This window comes from Hyla sarda, chromosome 4, assembly GCF_029499605.1.
Source record: "Hyla sarda isolate aHylSar1 chromosome 4, aHylSar1.hap1, whole genome shotgun sequence".
In the NCBI taxonomy this organism is placed as follows: domain Eukaryota; kingdom Metazoa; phylum Chordata; class Amphibia; order Anura; family Hylidae; genus Hyla; species Hyla sarda.
The window spans coordinates 395,507,784-395,528,751 of record NC_079192.1 but is presented as its reverse complement, the minus strand read 5'-3'; the positions used below and the strand labels follow the sequence as shown (position 1 = coordinate 395,528,751).

General features: G+C 41.7%; 1 protein-coding gene and 1 long non-coding RNA gene across 5 annotated transcripts in view; one reads left to right on the top strand and one right to left on the bottom strand.

Annotated features, from left to right (window-relative positions):
- The window catches only part of LOC130267432 (uncharacterized), a 30,423-nt gene extending 24,036 nt beyond the window's left edge, over positions 1-6,387 (top strand). The window contains exons 4-5 of the long non-coding RNA XR_008843190.1: positions 5,486-5,602; positions 6,251-6,387. This is a non-coding gene — a long non-coding RNA (uncharacterized LOC130267432). The remainder of the gene's footprint in view (positions 1-5,485; positions 5,603-6,250) is intronic.
- The window catches only part of LOC130267430 (solute carrier family 45 member 3-like), a 49,044-nt gene continuing 29,499 nt past the window's right edge, over positions 1,424-20,968 (bottom strand). Inside the window, exons 1-5 of one of the 4 annotated variants that reach the window (XM_056517242.1) lie at positions 20,373-20,507; positions 15,632-15,921; positions 12,450-13,271; positions 6,356-6,621; positions 1,424-4,261 (exon numbers count right to left, since the gene is read on the bottom strand). In XM_056517242.1, the coding sequence (XP_056373217.1) occupies positions 3,800-4,261; positions 6,356-6,621; positions 12,450-13,271; positions 15,632-15,779 (1,698 nt within the window). In that variant the 5' untranslated portion in view covers positions 15,780-15,921; positions 20,373-20,507 and the 3' untranslated portion in view covers positions 1,424-3,799. Of the gene's footprint in view, positions 4,262-6,355; positions 6,622-12,449; positions 13,272-15,631; positions 15,922-18,649; positions 18,688-20,162; positions 20,333-20,372; positions 20,508-20,968 lie in introns of those variants that run through there. The other 3 variants (XM_056517241.1, XM_056517243.1, XM_056517240.1) reach the window with 3 other exon arrangements.

The following is a 20,968-nucleotide window of genomic DNA, read 5'->3' as shown; positions in this document are numbered from 1 at the left end:
GTACACTTTAAGGGAGATAGCTGTGTCTTATCTCTGTGGCATATCCATTGGCCACCCCAAGTAGGAATGGTTCAGCCCTCATGAAGCAGTGACAATTTAGGACATGCACCAGCAACATGGCTCACCCAATCAAGCGAGGGGAAACCTATATGGCCACGGCGGCTCACTCCTTAAAGGTTGAGTATCGGGGAATGGAAATGGACAACCATTTTAAGGAAAGTTTTAAAAGGGTACTCCAGCGGAAAACAATTATATATATTTTTTTTTAAATCAACTGGTGCTAGAAAGTCAAAGATTTGTGAATTACTTCTATAAAAAATCTTAATCCTTCCAATACTTTACAGCTGCTGTATGAGAAAGTTGAGTTGTTTTTTTCTCCCTGACCACAGTGCTGACACCTCTGTCCATGTCAGGAACAGTCCGGAGCAGGAGAGGTTTTCTATGGGGATTTGCTTCTACTCTGAACAGTTCCTGACACGGACAGAGGTGTCAGCAGAGAGCACTGTGGTCTGACTGGAAAGAACTACACAACTTCCTCTGGAGCATACAGCAGCTGATAAGTACTGGAAGGATTTATATTTTTTTTATAAAATTTATTTACAAATCTGTTCAAATCTGTCCAAAACTTTCTGGAGCCAGTTGATATGAAAAAAATTATTTTCCACTGGAGTAGCCCTTTAAGACATATTGGTTGTCACCCAAGCTTTCCCAGATACTGTATAGCAGCTTGAAGTTTTTAAGGACAAAAAAAAAAAAAAAAAGTTTTCTCAAAGAGGGTTTCATCATTTTTGTTCCCCTGATCATTAGCTGCTGGAGCAATAAAATAACCACATACAAGAGGTCTTAGTTTTGCCAGATATGTTAGATAAAAGTCAGGTTGCTTTGGTGGGATTGGGCAACTAACGTGTATCGGGGCCTCCTGACTCTACCACGACAGCATAGGGGAGTGAACGATCAAGCGTGTTGGACTTTCCATATGTCCAATTCTTTGTTCCCAAGGGAGATAAGGCATTGTCATAGAGGTCTGGTAGTAGCTTATTTCCTGTTCCTTACGAAAACTCGGCTGAGAGGTTGGCTTATCTCAGCAAGAACAAAAAGACCGGGTTGCTGGGGGAGAGTTGGGAGACCACCATACAGAGTAGATGGTTGGACAATCCGTACAAAATCATTGGGTTATAGGGGTACTCCGCTGCTCTGCATTTGGAACAAACTGCCCCGAACACTGGAGCCGGCCCTGGGAGCTCGTGACATCATAGCCCCGCCCCTCACGACGCCCCGCCCCCTCAATGCAAGTCTATGGGAGGGGGCGTGACGGCTGTCACGCCCCCTCCCATAGACTTGCATTGAGGGGACGGGCGTGACTTCATGAGGGGGCAGGGCTATGACGTCACGAGCTTCCAGCATCGGCTCCAGTGTTCGGAACAGTTTGTTCCAAACGCTGAGCAGTGGAGTACCCCTTTAAGTTGGCACGTCTTATGTGTATAGCCAGTTTAGGCTGAATCACAGATCTTGGGTCTGTCAATGAAAGTTGTTTTCAAAAATGGTGTCCTTTTCAATGTAAGGTGTAAGATGAACTAGTACCTCTGGAGACTTTAGGCCAGCCTAAAAGAGGTTCTTCAATACATTGACATCCAACCACATACCATATTAAACTAATGTAGGACTAGCCCTATGCAAGTACCTACAGGGGACTTTTAGATTTCCCCTATGCAGGTGTGGACGAATATGCATTGGACTAATCCAAGGTGAGCCAAAATTGAAGTCGGAAGCTGTAATAAAAAAAGAACCGCTTCAAGACCCTTAATTTACCTAGGAACAGACCTTATCCATATATTAAGTTTATCTACATACCAGTAACTTTTTCACTATGAAAGTATCATCATATGCAAAAAACAAATACAAAAATTCCCATAGTAAAGTAAAAAACATATAAAGCTAGCAGCTTTTTTCTCAATTTACATTGTAGTAAAAGATCTAAAAAGGCTGATTCAGTAACAGTAGTTAATATTCTTTACAAGTCGTTATACAGTACATTTAGTAAATACTTAAAATAAATCAGAAAAAAATAAATTATTCGCCTATATAACATTTTTCTTTTTCGATTACAATATTTTAAAAAATTTCCGTGTGGGATTTCGGCCTGTCGATTGTATTTATTTTTTATTTTTTTTTACATTCCTGCAGTTAAATCTGAATTTCAGAGATTGTGCTTTGTTTTAAAGTGATAAAGCAGAGAAGAAGTGTGCAGTATTTTGGGAGAAATACTAGAAATTATGAGACTTTAAAGGGGTACTCCACCACTAGACAAAGGATAGGGGATATCATGTCTGATTGCGGGGATCCGGCCAGTGGGGACCCCCACGATCTCTGCCGCGGCACCCCAGTCACCTGGTGCACGGAGTGAACTCCGCTCTGGGCCGGAAGACTGGCGACCACAGCCACATCCCCTCCATTCATGTCTATGGGAGAAGGCATGATGGCTGTGTACTAGCCGTCATGTCCCCTCCCATAGACATGAATGGAAGGGGCGTGGCGTGACGTCCTAGGCTTCCGTGTTCATGAACACCCCAGCACCGGAGTGCGCATGGGGACGCATTTAATGCTTAGTAAAACAAATTGGTCTGGTCTCCTTTACATATATAGCAGTGGGGGGAGGTTCCTGCTGCAGCAAGAATCCTCTAAGAGTGGAGAAATTAAAAGGAATTTGAGACAAGCTAAATCCTGGGGTGCATTTTTTTTTTTAGGACATGAACTGGAACATTACACAAAACAGGAATTAAATTAATTCTGTAATATAAAAAATATTTTATAAATATGTATATTTTTATAATTCAGAATTAATTTAATTAATTCTGGAATTAGGAGAGTTAAAAAGTTTGGGTACAAAGATCTGACAATTCTAAAACCAAATCTAGATAAAGATTTTTTTTTTTAAAGAAATGTTATTCTGTAGGTCTCACGGGATGTCACTTGGTCCAAAAAGAAGTTCCTCTGAATCCTTAGTTGGTTCTAGTCTTAAATATTTCAGCTCATATACCCAATAGCTTATAACTTTCTGAACTGGTCAATTCTTAGGGAATTATTCTCTTTGCTAATAAGAATAAGGTAGGTCAGTTATGTTGTTTCAGCATTTCAAATGTTTTACGGCATTCATAAAAAGATTATATTCCCTTTAATCATCTTCGTGTGTTTGGAATGGAAAACAGGAAAATGAGGGGGGGGGGGGGACTAGAAGAAAAAGGCAAAAAAAATAATGGGAAAAAGAAAAAAGTTGGGACAAGAGAAAAGTAATAATAAAAAATAGGGATGTGAAAGGGAAAGGAGAAAAAGAAGGGAAGAAAAGAGGGGAAAATGAAAAAAAAAAAAAGAATAAGGCTTGAGGCTGGGTTCACATTCCGGAATATTCTGTCCAGAGCTGACTTGTCTGTGTCGGTGCTGGGACCGTGCGGACATTGCCGATTTTATCAGATGGCAATGTAGTCTGTGCAGTATGAATTCATTCTTTTAGCGGATAAATTTCAGTGATGAGAAGTCCAGCCCAGAAATTCAGTGGTATGCGCTGTGCAGCGGAATCCCATTTACAGTAGAATTTCAAAGCGGAATTCTGCTCGTAAATCCCATAGTGTGAACCCAAACTAAATGAAAAGGATATTGAACAAGGTAGGAAAAGAAGAAAATGAGAGAGGAGGGCAAGAAATTGGAGAAAACATACAAAGATACACCTATGGCTGTAAACGTGAACACTGTAAACAAGGTTTTCGTTGTCTCCTTTCCCACTGGCGATATTTGACATATTTTTTTATGTTCGCAAGTCTTTTTGGTCAAAAACAACACGGTTGGCTAAATATATGGCAAATACTCCAAAGACAACCGACGAAGCAATGTAGACCGTCACGTTCTCCATCATTTGGACAAAGATCCCCATGAAAAGGGACGGAAAGACCTGAGAAAGGAGAAACGCGCTATCAAGGGTCGCAAAGTCAAGGCCGATCCCTCTCTTCGCGTAAACGTCTTTAAGAGATTTATCGTCCCTGTGGGCCGTCTGGTTATTGTTGTCTGTGGGGTAGTAGTGGTGGTCGTCGGGTGGAGGGGAGGTATCCGGTTCTTGAGTAATATATATACTTTCTTCCTCGTTGTGTCCTTTGTGCTTACAATTTCCATTTTGGTGGCTGGTTGGTATATTGGGTGAAAAGTACACGGCTTCTTTGGTGAGAATCTTCTCAGTCCGGATGTTCGGCAACACGGGCCTTGGCATGAATACCTACAGAGATTATGACATCCTAATTATAGATGCTAATTGTAATACATAGCCACATTTTTTAGACAGTCTTGCAGATTAAAGGAGTTATCTGGCCAAAAAAAAACTTCTCCCCTATCCACAGGCTCTTCCAGCTGCATGGAGCAGGCTTTGGCTCTTCCAGCTGCATGGAGCAGTAGACAGCAAGTGCCATCTTCCACTCCATGCATTGTTTATATGAGAGCCGGAGATGCCCTATTTCCACTTACCCTCAACAATCATATACTTATCCCCTCATCCTGTGGATAGATGACAGGTTTTTATTTTTTTAGGGTGGATATTTTATGCTCGGAAACATTGATGCTCAAATTGTCCATGTTAAGGTTTGGAATGTTGGATTTTTTTTCCATCTGGTCCCTGTTGTCTTCTGGAGGGAAAGCCATCTGGTGGCTTTCTCTTAAAGGGGTACTCAGGCAAAAACACATCTTATCCCCTATCCAAAGGACTCCCGCAATCACGCCCCCTCCCATAGACATGAATTGAGGGGGACTCCCGCAATCTCCGGGCCGGCAACAACGGCGTCCGGAACACTGAAGCTTGGAGCTCCCGTGTTCATGACGTCACATCGCCAGTCATCCGGCACGGAGCGAAGTTAACTCCGTGCACTGATGACCGGGGTCCCGATCCGGAGATTGCAGGATTCCCCAGTGGCAGGACCCCTGCGATCAGACATCTTAAGATGTTTTTCACCAGAGTACCCCTTTAAGGCAACCAATAGGGATTAGATGGGAAAAAAAATCCAATACAGCCATTTGATCAGTTGTTGGTGGTAACAATTTATATACCAATTTTGGTCTGTCTTGCTGAAATTTGGAGATCAGTCAATAGGCATATAATATGGATAAGTTTGGTAGGGCTCAATCAGTGGTCTCTAAAGTGTGGACCTCTAGATGTTGCAAAAACAACAGCTACGAGCATGCCCGGACAGCCAACAGTAGTTTTGCAACATCTAGAGGTCCTCACTTTGGAGACCACTGAGCTGACCCCTTGCTTTTGAAGGTTTACACCCTAACCCTCTTCCCAGAACAGGAGGGCCCAGAGTTCGTAACCACCAGAGCCCCTTACCATCCATTGCTGGTGGGTAGAGTGGCATGACTATGAGTTATGCCAATTTTTTATGGGAATGTCATTATTGAAAGTCTATGTTTCTATTGATCTTTCTCATATTTCCTTCATCTACTCCCATAGCTTGACTGATATCGACAGAAATCTAAAGCTGGCAATTCAACAGTAGCTGATGAGCGTTCATATATTTTACATTGCTTATCGGATGCTTCCATGATACAAGTATCTTTTCAGTCAATGGTAAGATAAACACTACAGACGTACCATTAAAGGAATACTCCGCCCCTAACATCTTATCGCGGGGGTCCAACTGCTGGGAACTCCGCAATCTCTCCTGCAGCACCCTGTCATCTTCTGTAAGGAGCGAACTCCGCTATGTGCCTGATGACGGCCCCTCGTGATGTTATGGCCCGCCCCCTCAATGCAAGTCTATAAGAGGGGGTGTGGTGACCGTCACACCCACTCCCATAGACTTGTATTGAGGGGGAGGAACGTCACATCATGAGGGGGGTGGGACCCCGGCGATAAGACATCTTATCCAAAGGATAATGAATGACTTTAGATCAATTGAGGTTACCCCACAATTTTTTTATTTTTTTTTACAAAATTCAATTAGTGTCTAAAGCATCTATGGAGGCCTATATGTTTCCATGGCAGCAGACTACAAATAAATCCTGTGTAGTCGGATCCTGGAGACATGTTCTCTTCCATATGCTGGATGGCAGTTGGACTGAAAGATCAGACTACACAGGAATTTTGGGTGTAGTCTGTTACCATGGAGACACATTAGCTGTAAACCTGAAGGAGATTTTATAAAATTAAGTTGCTTTATTTTTATTTAAATAAATGCATAAAATTGGTTCAAACCGGCTTCCTTCATTGTTCCAGGGCTCATAGAAGACTCAACCATCATTCCAATTTGTTACATAATGGACTCTCAATATGGGGTTTGGTCTTCGAAGAATTAACGAATGATAAACGCATTTGACTTACTTCTTTCTCCTTGTGATAGAGACATATTAAGGTGTACGGGAGTGTCTGTAGGGTAGCATAGGCAAATCCGGTTAAGGAGGACATGATGGTGACTATGACGATATTCTGGGACAGACATATCACTAGGGCAGAAGAGGTGAAGGTGATCAAACTGGACAAGTACACTTTCCGAGACCCATACTGCTTGGCCAGTTTGTTGATGATCATGGAGAAGAAGGTGGATGTCGCACATTGGAGAAAGAGGCCAAGGCTCCCCATGCGGATTCCTGCAATACAGTGACTAGTTAGTTGGAACAAGAACAAAACATATTACAAAAATTCTCTTCTTTTATTATTATAACCTCTATATTTTGGTGTCATTTAAAATGTGAACATTTTGGACTTGAGGTCTACACTTCATGTTGGTGGACATGGTAAAGAACTGCACAGTGCAACGTTTTTTAGATCAGAAGATTGCTTGTGAGCAGTACAAGGGCAGCAGTCTCCAAACTGAAGACGTTGATGCTCAAATTGTCCATTTTAAAGGGGTACACCGGTGGAAAACATTTTTTTTTCAATCAACTGGTGCCAGAAAGTTAAACAGATTTGTAAATTACTTCTATTAAAAAAAATGTTTTACCCTTCCAGTACTTATTAGCAGCTGTATGCCACAGAGAAAATTATTTTCTTTTTGAATTTCTTTTTTGTCTTGTCCACAGTGCTCTGTGCTGACACCTCTGTCCATGTCAGGAACTGTCTAGAGCAGCATAGGTTTGCTATGGGGATTTTCTCCTGGGCAGTTCCTGACACGGATAGAGGTGTCAGCAGAGAGCACTGTGGACAAGACAAAAAAGAAATTCAAAAAGAAAAGAAGTTCCTCTGTGGCATACAGCTGCTAATAAGTACTGGAAGGGTAAATATTTTATAAAAGAAGTCATTTACAAATCTGTTTAACTTTCTGGCAACAGTTCATTAAAAAAAAAAAAAGTTTTCCACCGGAGTACCCCTTTAAGGATTGGCATGTTAGAGTTATTTTTTCATCTGATCCCTAATGTTTTTTGGAGGGAAAGCCATGTGGTGGCTTTCCCTCAAGGCAAACCAATAGGGATCAGCCATTGGATTTTGGAGAATTTGGAGATCAGTCAAAAGGTATATGATACATATAACTTTGCTAAAGCTAAATCAATGGACCTTCAGATGCTGCACAGAGTTGTAGTTTTGCAATATCGGAAGGTCCAAACTGACCCCTTGCTTTTGAAGGTTTACACCCTTGCACGTTGGTGCTATAAAAAAAATATGAATATTTTGGACTTAAATGGGCACTGTCAGATACAAAAACTTTTGATATGTGGTAAAGCATGTATAACCAATAGGTTTTGCAATTGCTTTCATTAGAAAATTTTCAGCATTTCATACTGAAAAAGCCAGTCAGACAACTGCCTCCCCCCCCCGCCTGCTTGGACACATACTAGTCCTGCTGTGTCCATGCGTCATCACCTATGTCATGGACACTTCCTTGATTGACAGCTGTGAGCTCAGGGCTCAGAGCTGGAGGAAAAATCCTCCCACTGTCAGCTTGTGTCTGGCTACTGTCAGTGAGGACAAGCTGGGAGTTGTAGTTTTGCTAATGCTAAGGGAGATGTGAGCAGATAGCATACTGTGGGAGGGGGCGGAGACCTGCACAGTGAGGCCACGCCCCCTCCCTTTGAGAGGAATTCAGACTAGTGAGCTAAATTAAAAGTGTAATAAAAAAATAAATAAAGGTGCTAGACACATAAAAAGTAGATGTACATGGTCAGGATTAGGTACTAAGTGATATATTAAAAAAATGTTTGTTTTTTTTTGGTGGATCTGATGGGTACTCCACTGGCTTTCATGCTGCGGGGGTCAGCCACGCCCCCTCATGATGTCAATGTCACGCCCCCTGAATGCAAGTCTATGGGAGGGGGCATGACAGCTGTCACGCCCCCTCCCATAGACTTGCATTCCGGGGTCGTGGCTGTGACATCACGAGGGGCGTGGCCGACTCCCTCAGCGCGAAAACAGCGTTCGGAACATTTAGTTCCACGCTGGCCAGTAGAGTACCCCTTTAAGGTCCACAGTTCCTGTTGGTGGACATGGTTAAGAATTGCACAGAAATTACCTAGATGAAACATTCTTTTAGACCAGAAGATTGCAGAGAACAGAGAACAATTGTTCAAATTCAACAGCTAACGCAGATATTCTTTAGATTTGGTTTCTAAATCAAACATTCTCAGTACTTCTAATCTTGTAGTTAAAGGGGTATTCCAGGAAAATGTATGCATATATATATATATATATATATATATATATATACTGGCTCCAGAAAGTTAAACAGATTTGTAAATTACTTCTATTAAAAAATCTTAATCCTTCCAATAATTATCAGCTGCTGAAGTTGAGTTGTTCTTTTCTGTCTGGCAACAGTGCTCTCTGCTGACACCTCTGCTTGTCTCGGGAACTACACAGAGTAGAAGAGGTTTGCTATGGGGATTTGCTTCTACTCTGGACAGTTCCCGAGACAGGTGTCATCAGAGAGCACTTAGACAGAAAAGAACAACTCAACTTCAGCAGCTCATAAGTAATGAAAGGATTAAGATTTTTTTTTAAATAGAAGTAATTTACAAATCTGTTTAACTTTCTGGAGCTAGTTGATATATATACATAGATAGATATATATAAGTTTTTTTCCTTGATAACCCCTTTAACTATGATTAACTGAGCATGGGTGGGACTTGTATTTTCCTGGTCTAAGCCACATTTCAGTCCTGGGTCCTGTCATCATGGGGCTAGTAGCAGAAGATTTCCAAGAGGATACTGTCAACTTGCAGATTTCAAAAGTGGACACTGTCAGCAAGCAGGGTCACCTATCGGCAGAAACTTTTGAGTTTGTGCCTAGGCCTACAAGGTAGTGAGACAGACAGTTCAGATAGATCACCTTGTATGAATGGTCTTGCACAGACCATTCACAGGGTCTTCTTGTTAGAACAGGAATCTAACAGAAATAGTTTATAGAGCAGTGGTCTCCAACCTGCGGACCTCCAGATGTTGCAAAACTACAAGTTGCAGTAGTTGCAGTTTTGAAACATCTGGAGGTCCGCAGGTTGGAGACCACTGTTATAGAGGATAAAAATGGTATTTATTTATTTAATGGTATCCTTTGGCTGTCAGGGCATGCTGGGTGTTGTAGTTTTGCAACAGCTGGAGGCACCCTAGTTCATTGGGAAATCGAAACACTTGGTTTAAGAAAAGAAAAACAGAAATAGGTTAGCGCAGTGTTTCCCAACTAAACAGGGTGCATCCAGCTGTAGCAAAACTACAATTCCCAGCATGCCCGGACAGTCTTTGGCTGGATGCACCCTGGTTGGGAATCACCGGGTTAGCGGAGCATGCGGCCCCTGCAAAGCCTGTGCCAAAAGGAGCCCTACTACCTAAAAGGATAAATGATGGATTTGGTGTTTTTTTTACCAGGCCCAGGAGCTTAAAGGGGTACTCCGGTGGAAAATATATTTTTTTAAATCAACTGGTGCCAGAAAGTTAAACAGATTTGTAAATGACTTCTATAAAAAAATCTTTACCCTTCCAGTACTTTTTAGCAGCTGTATGCTACAGAGGAAGTTCTTTTCTTTTTGAATGTCTTTTTTGTCTTGTCCACAGTGCTCTCTGCTGACACCTCTGTCCATGTCAGGAACTGTCCAGAGCAGTATAGGTTTGCTATGAGGATTTTCTCCTGCTCTGGACAGTTCCCGATACGGGCATGAGGTGTCAGCAGAGAGCACTGTGGACAAGACAAAAAAGAAATTCCAAAAGAAAAGAATTTCCTCTGTAGCATACAGCTGCTAAAAAGTACTGGAAGGGTAAAGATTTTTTTAATAGAAGTGATTTACAAATCTTTTTAACTTTCTGGCACCAGTTGATTTAAAAAAAAAAAAAATGTTTTCCACCGGAGTACCCCTTTAAGGTTTTGTCTCTGCAAACTATCACCGGGAGGAGAGATTGTAACATAACTGTAAACCTTCCAAGAGTCATGCACTTTAGTGGGACTGTGTCATTAAAAGGGTTACAAGGAAACTGGGCTTAAGAAGTTCTACATATAAGGGAATTCCTTGCCTGTTTTTTTTTTGTTATGGTATCCATTGGGCAGTCCAATCAGTCACTGACATCTTATCCGTATGAATGCGCATATAGAGATAACTGTCAAATGCTGATTGAACCGCCCACTGGACTCCTGAGCAAAATTAGCAGAGTTTTAAGTTAGTAAATAAGTTTTACTGATTCTCCCCCCCCATTAATGTGTAACTCAAATAGCTCAGCTCCTACTGTTTTCAAAGGGAATGTGTCACCCAGATTTTTTTTACTGATCAGTGCTGATTGTATATATATTTTTATTCACTATATTATTATGGTGGTGTTGTTTTTAACAGCATTTAGCCCCTTAAAGGGGTACACCGCCCCTAAACATCTTAAAGGGGTACTCCGCTGCTCAGCATTTGAAACAAACTGTTCCGAACACTGGAGCCGGGAGCTTGTGATGTCATAGCCCCACCCCCTCATGATGTCACACTCCGCCCCCTCAATGCAAGTCTATGGGAGGGGGCGTGATAATGGTCCCCTGCTTCTAAATAAAAAAAAGTTTTATTTTGTTATCAAAAAAATAAAACTAATTTCTCACAACTCCCTACAGCATCTTTCTTTTTCGTGGTACCCCGGCACGAAAAAGAACAAAACGAAGTAATGAAACAAAACTAAGTTGAACAAAAATGTATATGATACTCCGAATACTAAATGTATCCGAAAAAAAAAAAAAAATAACTAAATTTACCATAAAATGTACGGCGCAACCCAAAAAAATCTATATTATTTTGTGGAGGAATTAGGTGCAAATCAAAAAATGTTTCAGTATCTTGTAATACCTTTTTTTTTTTTTTGGACTAACAGAGACAAGATTTCGGGATTCCTCCCTTTATCAAGTCCAAAGCAAATCTAAGCTCACAAGCAGAAGATACAGGTTACATCTCACAAATATGCAGGAGTTAAGACAATAGATGTGGAGAATTCACACTAAGATAGGCCATAAAGTGTCCAGCTATAGGAACATATTTAATTTACTACATTGTGGAGGAATTAGAAAGAAAACCTCAACTTTACAACTTTTTGAGGGTTTGGTTTTAAAGGGGTATTCCAGGAAAAAACTTTTTTTTAAATATCGACTGGCTCCAGAAAGTTAAACAGATTTGTAAATTACTTCTATTAAAAAATCTTAATCCTTTCAGTACTTATGAGCTTCTGAAGTTTAGGTTGTTCTTTTCTGTCTAAGTAATCTCTGATGACACTTGTCTCGGGAACCGCCCAGTTTAGAAGAGGTTTGCTATGGGGATTTGCTTCTAAACTGGGCGTTTCCCGAGACACGTGTCATCAGAGATTACTCAGACAGAAAAGAACAACCTTAACTTCAGAAACTCATAAGTACTGAAAGGATTAAGATTTTTTAATAGAAAAAATTTACAAATCTGTTTAACTTTCTGGAGCCAGTTGATATATAAAAAAAAGTTTGTGACAGAACAGGTAGTCTCACCTTAAAGGGTTACTCCGCTCCCCAGCATCCGGAACACTGAGTTCCTGAACGCTGTGTGCGGGCTTCCGCCCCCTCATGACGTCACACCCTGTCAAGTGAGGTTGTGTCCCGCCCCCTCAATGCAAGTCTTCCCATAGACTTTCGTTGAGGGGGGCAGGCCTTGACATCCTGAGGGGGCGGGCATGAACACGGAAGCCAGCACACAACGTTCAGGAACTCAATGTTCCGGACGCAGGGGAGCGGAGTAACCCTTTAATACTAGGCCTAGTGGCCTGATTACTTTATAATACAGACAGTAAAGTGAATTTTTTTTTTTTAAATATAACCAGAAATTCTTTAAAAATTATAATTTTTTTTTTAAATATGCTGGCCACAGACTGGTCTGGCTTTTCAGTGTGTTGGGTTCCCTTTAAATATTCCGTTTTTTGGATTAAGACACTGCAAGATATAAATATGACTGAGGAAATAACCTGAAATCAATTTATTGGAAAAGCAATAGTAAAACTACATTGGCTGTACCTTCATCGTAGCGAATTCTTGACTCAGTTCCAGGCGCTGCACTTGGAATACCTTTGTATAGTCCTTCACCTACAAAATCTGTATAGAACAGCATAAAAGACATAACAGCCATCCAGCTACATAACTGAGCAGCACACAGCTGTTTCATAACTTTGGGGATGCGGCAGTAACTGTGATAAATCCTGGGGGTAATAGACCAGCAAAGGCTCAACAAGCAAAAAATCGGGTTACATTTCCAAGAACGTAGCTTCCATTTTGGTATACAACATCCCCTGGTGAAGGACATAGAGGTCACAGAAGGTTTGCGGTCCAGAGCTTGTTGGCCATGGCCATGTTCTTCTGCCGTCTTCATTGTTACAAGGACACTTATTACAAATATAACGGTCAATAATAAAAACAGGCACTCATCTTGTCCACCGAGGTAAAGTGACACGTACGTATAATTCCAGTTGACGGAGGTCAGTAGATAACCAATACAACCACCAACGCTGATCATCAGCGAGAACATGGCGAAGGCTTGACCACAGCTTTCGTCGTCATGATAGAGGTCAGAGAGGAGAGCTTCCAATGGGGTGAAGCAGACCTGTACACAACAGTCTAGTAGCCCCACTCCAAAAATCAGGAAGAAAATGTGGACACGGTTCCCACCGTAGGAGAAGTAGGAAGCCAAAGAGTCTGCATGAGGAATGATGAAGAGTGACAGAAGGACACCAAGAGATAGTAGCCAGATGAATGGTCGCCTCCCACCATAGTTACTTTGGCAATTGTCACTAGCTGATCCAATCAATGGTACAAAGATTAGTCCAAGGACGGGTCCAATACCTTGAAGAGAAAGGGATGAAAAAGTTGGCAATAAGACATTAGGAAAACATGACAAATATCATCTGGTGATCTGTTGCTTTCTGTTTGAAGTCAGGCTGAAGTGTCTTAAATGGGTACAAACTGTTCCGAACGCTGGAGCCGGGAGCTTGTGACGTCATAGCCCCGCCCCCATGACGTCACGCCTCGCCACCTCAATGCAAATCTATTGGAGGGGGCGTGAAAAACGTTGAAAAACACTTAAAGAGAAACTGACAGCTGTTTACCTGCACTAAATCCAAAGCCATGCTCCCCTGCCTCTCCCTCCCCCCTGCCTCCCTCATATACTCAATAATATGCTAATGGATGCCAGGAATGAGCGCTCTGCTCTCTGTACATCCACCGGCAGCATTCATTTGTATATCAATAAAGGGGGCGGGCCGGACAGAGAATAAGGAGGAGGCAGGGGGCTAGGTGAGCCGGCTCCCCGTCTCTATTGCGCAGAGCTGCGCAATGCAGCTGAAGCTTAAGAAGCCATAACTCTGCGACTACTCATCTGATTCATGTAAGTGACCCCTTTTTTTTTTTAAAGCTGTTCCCCTGCACTATATCCCAATGTATTAAACTTTTTTCAATGAGACTCCCGCTTCAGTGTGCAAGGAGACGATCGGCCGCTATTCGGATTTACAGACATGTCTGGGTAAGAGGTGATCAGCACCAACCAAGCATCTAATATTTGCAAAGCAAATCTATCATTTGCAATCCAGTATTATTATGTAAGAACCGTTGCCTTGCTAGTTGGATACTTTATATACACTGACAGCAACTACTTGGAATGTAGCTATGTTGAACAGTAATTATTGTGATTATTGAGAGTCAATGTATACGGTTTTCAATACGGTTCCGTACGGTTTTCAAATTGAAAACATATACGGGAACTGTATTACAAAAACGAGGTGTAAACCCAGCCTAAGCTATATGTTTACAAGTCTATATTGAATTTTGCACAACTATGGCATAGACGACTGTATGTAAATGGGAAACCAAAGAAGGGGAACCATTGTTTTATTTTGAGTACTTTGGATAATTACTTGCAGCACTACTTGAGGTGGGTGACAAGGCTCTTTGGCTCACTTTTGGTTTAAACATATTTATCTTTCCTATTTTTTTATTTAATATTGCTTTAAATAAATGGTCTTTGGAAGAGGTCTTTAGAAGAGGTATCACTAGTCTACTTTTAAGGGTGGAATGAGTGGCCTTGGACCCTTTCAACACTAAAAACATCATTACCCAATGGCGAATCCTACTAGAAATTGCTTTATTTTGAGCTGTTTCAAGTCCGAGCTGGGAGCCTTCTGAGGGTAACCCTAACCTAGGAGTCTCACATTAGACAAAGACTGTACAGAGCGGAGCCGATTAGTCTCATCAAATGGTTGATATGACCAAAGAGATACTTGGCCTTTTATGCAAAATTTACCTCCACCCCCCAAACAAAAAGAACCAAGAAATGTTACACTTCAATCCCTGTAATCATGTCCAGGCTGGTTTATTGGAAGATAAAGCTCTGTGCATCCACTTCTTATGTGCCCTTCAAGGCATCTCTTAAATGAATGTAACAGACACCACAAACCACAAGAATGAGACAAAAAGAGGGTGTTCTGATACACCAAAGTGATATGGCCCGAAGCAAATCCACAACGACCCTAGTAAAGTTTAGACCTCAAGTCCATCGAAAACATGAGAGCACCCAGTATGAATGTCATAACAATATTGTTGGGGGGGCTTTACTGGAAGCTATATGGATTCTAAGTTTTGCCAGAAATAATATTAAAAAAAATATACACTATACAGTACATAAAATAACATGGTTAATAATTTAAAGGGGTACTCCAATGGAAAACATTTTTTTTTATATCAACTGGTGCCAGTAAAACAGATTTGTAAATTACTTCTATTAAAAAATCTTTATCCTTCCAGTACTTATTAGCGGCTGTATATTACAGAGAAAGTGCTTTTTTTTTGGAATTTTTTTCTTCTGTTCACAGTTCTCTCTGCTGACACCTCTGTCTGTATCAGGAACTGTCCAGAACAGCATAGGTTTGCTATGGGGATTTGCTCCTGTTCTGGACAGTTCCTGATACGGGCATCAGGTGTCAGCAGAGAGCACTGTGGTCAGAAAAAGAAAAAAGAAATCCAAAAAGAAAAGAACTTTCTCTGTAGTATATAGCAGCTAATAAGTAGTGGAATGATAAAAATGTTTTAATAGAAATAGTCATTTACAAATCTGTTTAACTTTCTGGCACCAATTGATTTAAATTATTTTTTTTTTAAAAAAGGTCTTTTCCACCGGAGTACCCCTTTAAGCAACAATGGTAACAACTTACCCAAAACCATGGTCATGTACCGCTCTTCCACTCCAGCCTCCAACAGTAATGGGGGGACGTACGTTATCCCAGCTGCCACACAAATTTCGAGACCACACGTCATGAAGTTTAGCAGGACGAGGTGCCACTGCAATCTGCAGGGCGTCATCTTCAAGTACCTTCTCTCTCCAGTGTCTACAGTCGAATGGTTAAAATCTCATGTGACTTCGCATGAGACAGAAAGTTCTCAAGAGGGGTCTTTGAAGACGACTCCCTTTGATCTTCTTGGACCCCATACTCAATGAAACTTGCTAAAAAGGAAGAAGAGAAACAAAGATTATACTCAGGGTGGTAAAGTACGGTATTGGCTTCTTGTTTAAATTCTCACTAGTGATAAATATAAAACTATCGCTAGACTTTTCAACTGGGGTAACAATTCCGTTTGTTGCCCTAGTAATTACACAGTAACATACCGTATATACTCGAGTATAAGCCGACCCAAATATAAGCCGAGGCCCCTAATTTCACCCCAAAAACCCTGTAAAAGGTATTGACTCGACTATAAGCCTAGGGTGGGAAATGCATCATCCCCCCCCTGTCATCATCCAGACCCCCGTCATCATCCCCCCCCCCCCGTCAATCCAGTGGTCTTCAACCTGCGGCCCTCCAGATGTTTCAAAACTACAGCTCCCAGCATGCCCGGACAGCCGATGGCTGTCCGGGCATGCTGAGAGTTGTAGTTTTTCAACATCTGGAGGTCTGCAGGTTGAAGACCACTGAGAAGGGATTGACAGGCAGAGAGTTCACTCGAGTATAAGCCGAGGGGGGCGTTTTCAGTACGAAAAATCGTGCTGAAAAACTCGGCTTATACTCGAGTATATACGGTAGTTCATAAGGTTCAAAAAAGACCAGAGTCCATCAAGTTCAACCTATAGCCCTAATGAGTCCCTACTGAGTTGATCCAGAGGAAGGAAAAAAAAAAAAAAACTCATACTAGAGGTAAAAATTCCTTCCCGACTCCAAATATGGCCTAAGAATAAATCCCTGGATCAACGTTCTGTCCCTATAAATCTAGTATCCATAACCAGCGATGTTATTGATAAATGAGGAGGACAAATGGGGATAACTCCCTGGTTCTCAATTATAAGTCAATAGAGCAGAGAGACAAAGTTCGCTACTGCTCGCTCATCCCCATTCGTCCTCCTCATTGTTGGGGGTTTCAGAGTGGCGACCCCAACCAATCAACACTTTTCACATGTCGCATTTAAGCAAACAGAAAAAAACAAAAAAAACTTTCCTGGTAGACATTCCCTTTAAGGCACATTTTTCATACCGCTGATACAACAAATCCCTTATGTGTCCTTAACTAGCACCATCACATATGAAGTCAGAAAAGGTCCTTGTCCGTGTTAATGTTAGTTTTATGTGGTTGGTTGTGAGTAAGCGCATGAGTCGGTCCTTGGGTATGAGCCAAAGTTCTGAAGCCATTGACTGTTACAGGACATCACTGTGTTCCTTGACTCCTTCCAGCCGGGGAGGCCCTACTAATGTATCTTGTGAACATGGAGCAATGGACTGGAGAAGTGTAAGGCGGACAGGGGAAGGTGGGGACACAAATACCCGGTCACCCGATGTTCCTATTCTAAAAATTGGATTAATAAGGCAGCTGGAGCAGTGGTTCTGTAATACTAAATGTATCTCTCCCCAATCTCCAGCAAGTGGCAACTCGGCTGAGGCCTAGTTACTCAGCTCAGGCCTCAGTAAATTGCTACTGACTAGTTGCTATGGACATTTAGCCTAGCAACCAAATATTAAAAAAAAAAAAAAAAAAAAAAAAAAAGAGTATCTCTTAGGCAGTGTATCCCTGGCAACCAGTCCAACTCACAGACTGGACATTCAGCCCCCTCCCCTACCAACCCAGGGGACCACCCAGGAATACCCACATTTGGTTGGGACGTGCATAAAAGTCACCTCTTTTGTGACCGTGCTCCCAGGATTGACCCAACAAATCCAGGACTATTTGCGAGTATGCACAGACTTTGAATGCGAGTGCGAAGATTTGACTCTCACTTCATTCAGAATTCTGAGCTTTTGTAGCGCGAATGTACGGGGGGCTTGGGACCCCTGTTCAAGTAATTGTTTAGGGCTCCAGTGTTCTCACATTTATCACCTATACCATATATATATATATATATATATATATATATATATATATATATATTAACCAAAGAGAGAAATTTCAGGTAATGTTCCCTGGTATCAGCTTAGCTCTTGTTAAGGAATATAAAAAGCTGATCGGGATTTTATGCCAAGCCAGACTACTCCCCAAAAGGGAACTTCCCTTTTGGGGAGTAATCTGGCTTGGCATAAAATCCCGATCAGCTTTTTATATTCCTTAACAGGAGCTAAACTGATACCAGGGAACATTACCTGAAAAGGTGATGTAATGAGCTGCTTTGCATATTCCCCTACCCAGAATGCCCGCGGAGTGCTTAATGGCCTTCTGAAGCTCCGTTACACCAGGAATGGTGGCCTCGCCCTGAGGTAAATACTCACCCCCTTTATATATATATATATATATGCTCGTGATTACAACAATGAATACATACCTGTATGCAAAAACATAAACTTAACAAAGCGGTCAGATTTGTGCCCATAACCGCCTTTAGAGGGCATGCAATGAAGGAATTGAAAAAAAGGTGGGTTGGGAGGAGTCCGCAAAATGTCACGTACGCCTTGCCAGTAGGTGCAGGGGTGTTATATACCCCCGCCCCCTACACACAACTCCTAAAATCCGCCTAGAAGTACAGGGGGTGGAGAATACTCCCGCCCCTCGCACAAATACAGCCTGATAGGCTTAACGCATATATGTAAACTTTTGTACAACCCCAACCTTTAAAGCCCCCCACCCCCCACCCCCCACCCCCCTATACAGCAGATTGCTGTTGACCGATCCCACAATTTATTAAAGAAGACCAGCGCCACGGCTGATCAGCAGTACGACACATCGACCACCAGCAACCAGGATGAAGATGGCACCTGAGGAAAGGATCGGCGATACAGGGGCACCGAGGGAGCAGTGGCGGGGGAGTTTGTTGTTTTACATGGTGGCAGCCCCGGGATAATAGCAAAAAAAAAAAAAAAACTGGGAGTACTCCTTTATATATCAATTGACTCCAGAAAGTTAAACAGATTTGTAAATGACTTCTATTAAAAAATCTTAATCCTTCCAATAATTATCAGCTGCTGAAGTTGAGTTGTTCTTTTCTGCCTGACAACAGTGCTCTCTGCTGACACCTCTGTCTGTCTCGGGAACTGAACAGAGCAGAATAGGCTTGCTATGGGGATTTGCTTCTACTCTGGACAGTTCCCGAGACAGGTGTCATCAGAGAGCACTTAGACAGAAAAGAACAACTCAACTTCAGCAGCTCATAAGTACTGAAAGGATTAAGATTTTTTTTAATAGAAGTAATTTACAAATCTGTTTAACTTTCTGTAGCCAGTTGATATAGAAAAAAATTAATAAAAAAGCTTTTTCCTGGATAACCCCTTTAACATAATTCCAACACCATAAGCAATGCCTTTTTTGGTGGCAATTCAGCAATGGTTGTAACACGTCTCCCTAATATTTTAAGCAAATATATTTACTTATGCCTTATATTACTTATATTTACGTATATCCTATTCAAGACATATACTGTAAAACTCTTTGACATCCGGTAATTCAGAAAAACCGTAATGATAATACTACAATTATCTTCTGCACAGAATTCCATTTTAGGCAGCATAGATACAGTTCCTCTATATTTCTGTTAATAAAGGGGTACTCCGGTGCAAACCTTTTTTTTTTTTTTGTTTTGTTTTTAAATGAACTGGTGCCAGAAAGTTAAACAGATTTGTAAATGACTTCTATTAAAAAAAATCTTAATCCTTTCAGTACTACTTAGCAGCTGTATGCTACAGAGGAGATTTTATTCTATTTGAATGTCTTTTTTTGTCTTGTCCACACAGTGCTCTCTGCTGGAACCTCTGTCCGTGTCAGGAACTGTCCAGAGCAGCATAGGTTTGCTATGGGGATTTTCTCCTGCTCTGGACAGTTCCTGATACGGGCATCAGGTGTCAGCAGAGAGCACTGTGGACAAGACAAAAAAAAAGAAATAAAAAAAGAATAGAATTTCCTCTGTAGCATATAGCTGCTAATAAGTTCTGGAAGGGTAAAGATTTTTTAATAGTAGAAGTCATTTACAAATCAGTTTAACTTTCTGGCACCAGTTGATTTAAAAAAATTTAAAAAAATGTTTTTCATCGGAGTACCCCTTTAAGATCTTACTTTCTGGATTTCATCCCCAAAGCATTTAACTCAGTGTTTGCCAACAAGTATGCCTCCAGCTGTTGCAAAACTACAACTCCCAGCATGCCCGGACAGCCAAAGGCTGTCCGGGCATTCTGGGGGTTGTAGTTTTGCAACAGCTGGAGGCACACTATTTTGGAAAACACTGACACACAGTAAGTATACGATTCTTATACGAATTCTATACTTTGCTTTACCTACCTGGCTAATTCACTGCAAAGTCCCCATAGGAATAAAGAAGCCATGTCTGCAGGGAGCCCCCATATGAATTCTGCCGTTCCTGCACTGACCCCGCACTATTCCCAGTTTTTCATGCATCATAGTAATTTCCCATTGCACCAACCTCTCACCGGCTGCTAAGAAGAAACAGACAATGTCTCATTGTATCCTCCAGGCCGGCCCCGAACTTACATCACTAGCAGTCAGCCAGGATTGGGAACGTATTGGAAATACATAGAGGCTTATTTCCATGGGCAGCTTCCCTTCCTGAACAAGAAGGGTTAAAACTGCATGACCGCCCTGTAATAAAATCCAGGTAGAAGGCAAGGAGAGGGGGCTCTGTATCTGTCTTATGAGGACTACTTCATGCCATGACTCTGGACAGAAGGAGGGTCCATTGACCCGTCTATCGTTTGGTAAAGGGGGTAATTCTAATATTAAAGGGGTATTCCGGGATTTTTTTTTATTTGACTATGCTACAGGGGCTGTAAAGTTAGTGTAGTTCCTACTATAGTGTCTGTACCTGTGTGTGATGGTTTTCTCACAATTCTTATGTGATTTTCATCCCACTATTTATATTTATCAGCATACAAAATGACTGTTGTCTCAGATTTTTCCCAGCTTGCAATGCGGCCGAGACCTGACTCACTAGTCAGCTGATGACAGGGAGCCTGTCTGCTTCAATGGGTGGAGTGAGCAATCTGCAAGTAATGCAACAGCTGTAGGCACCCTGATTGAAAACCACAGGTCTGCAGCTCATTTATGTTTCAATGGGTGGGGTGGCTGAT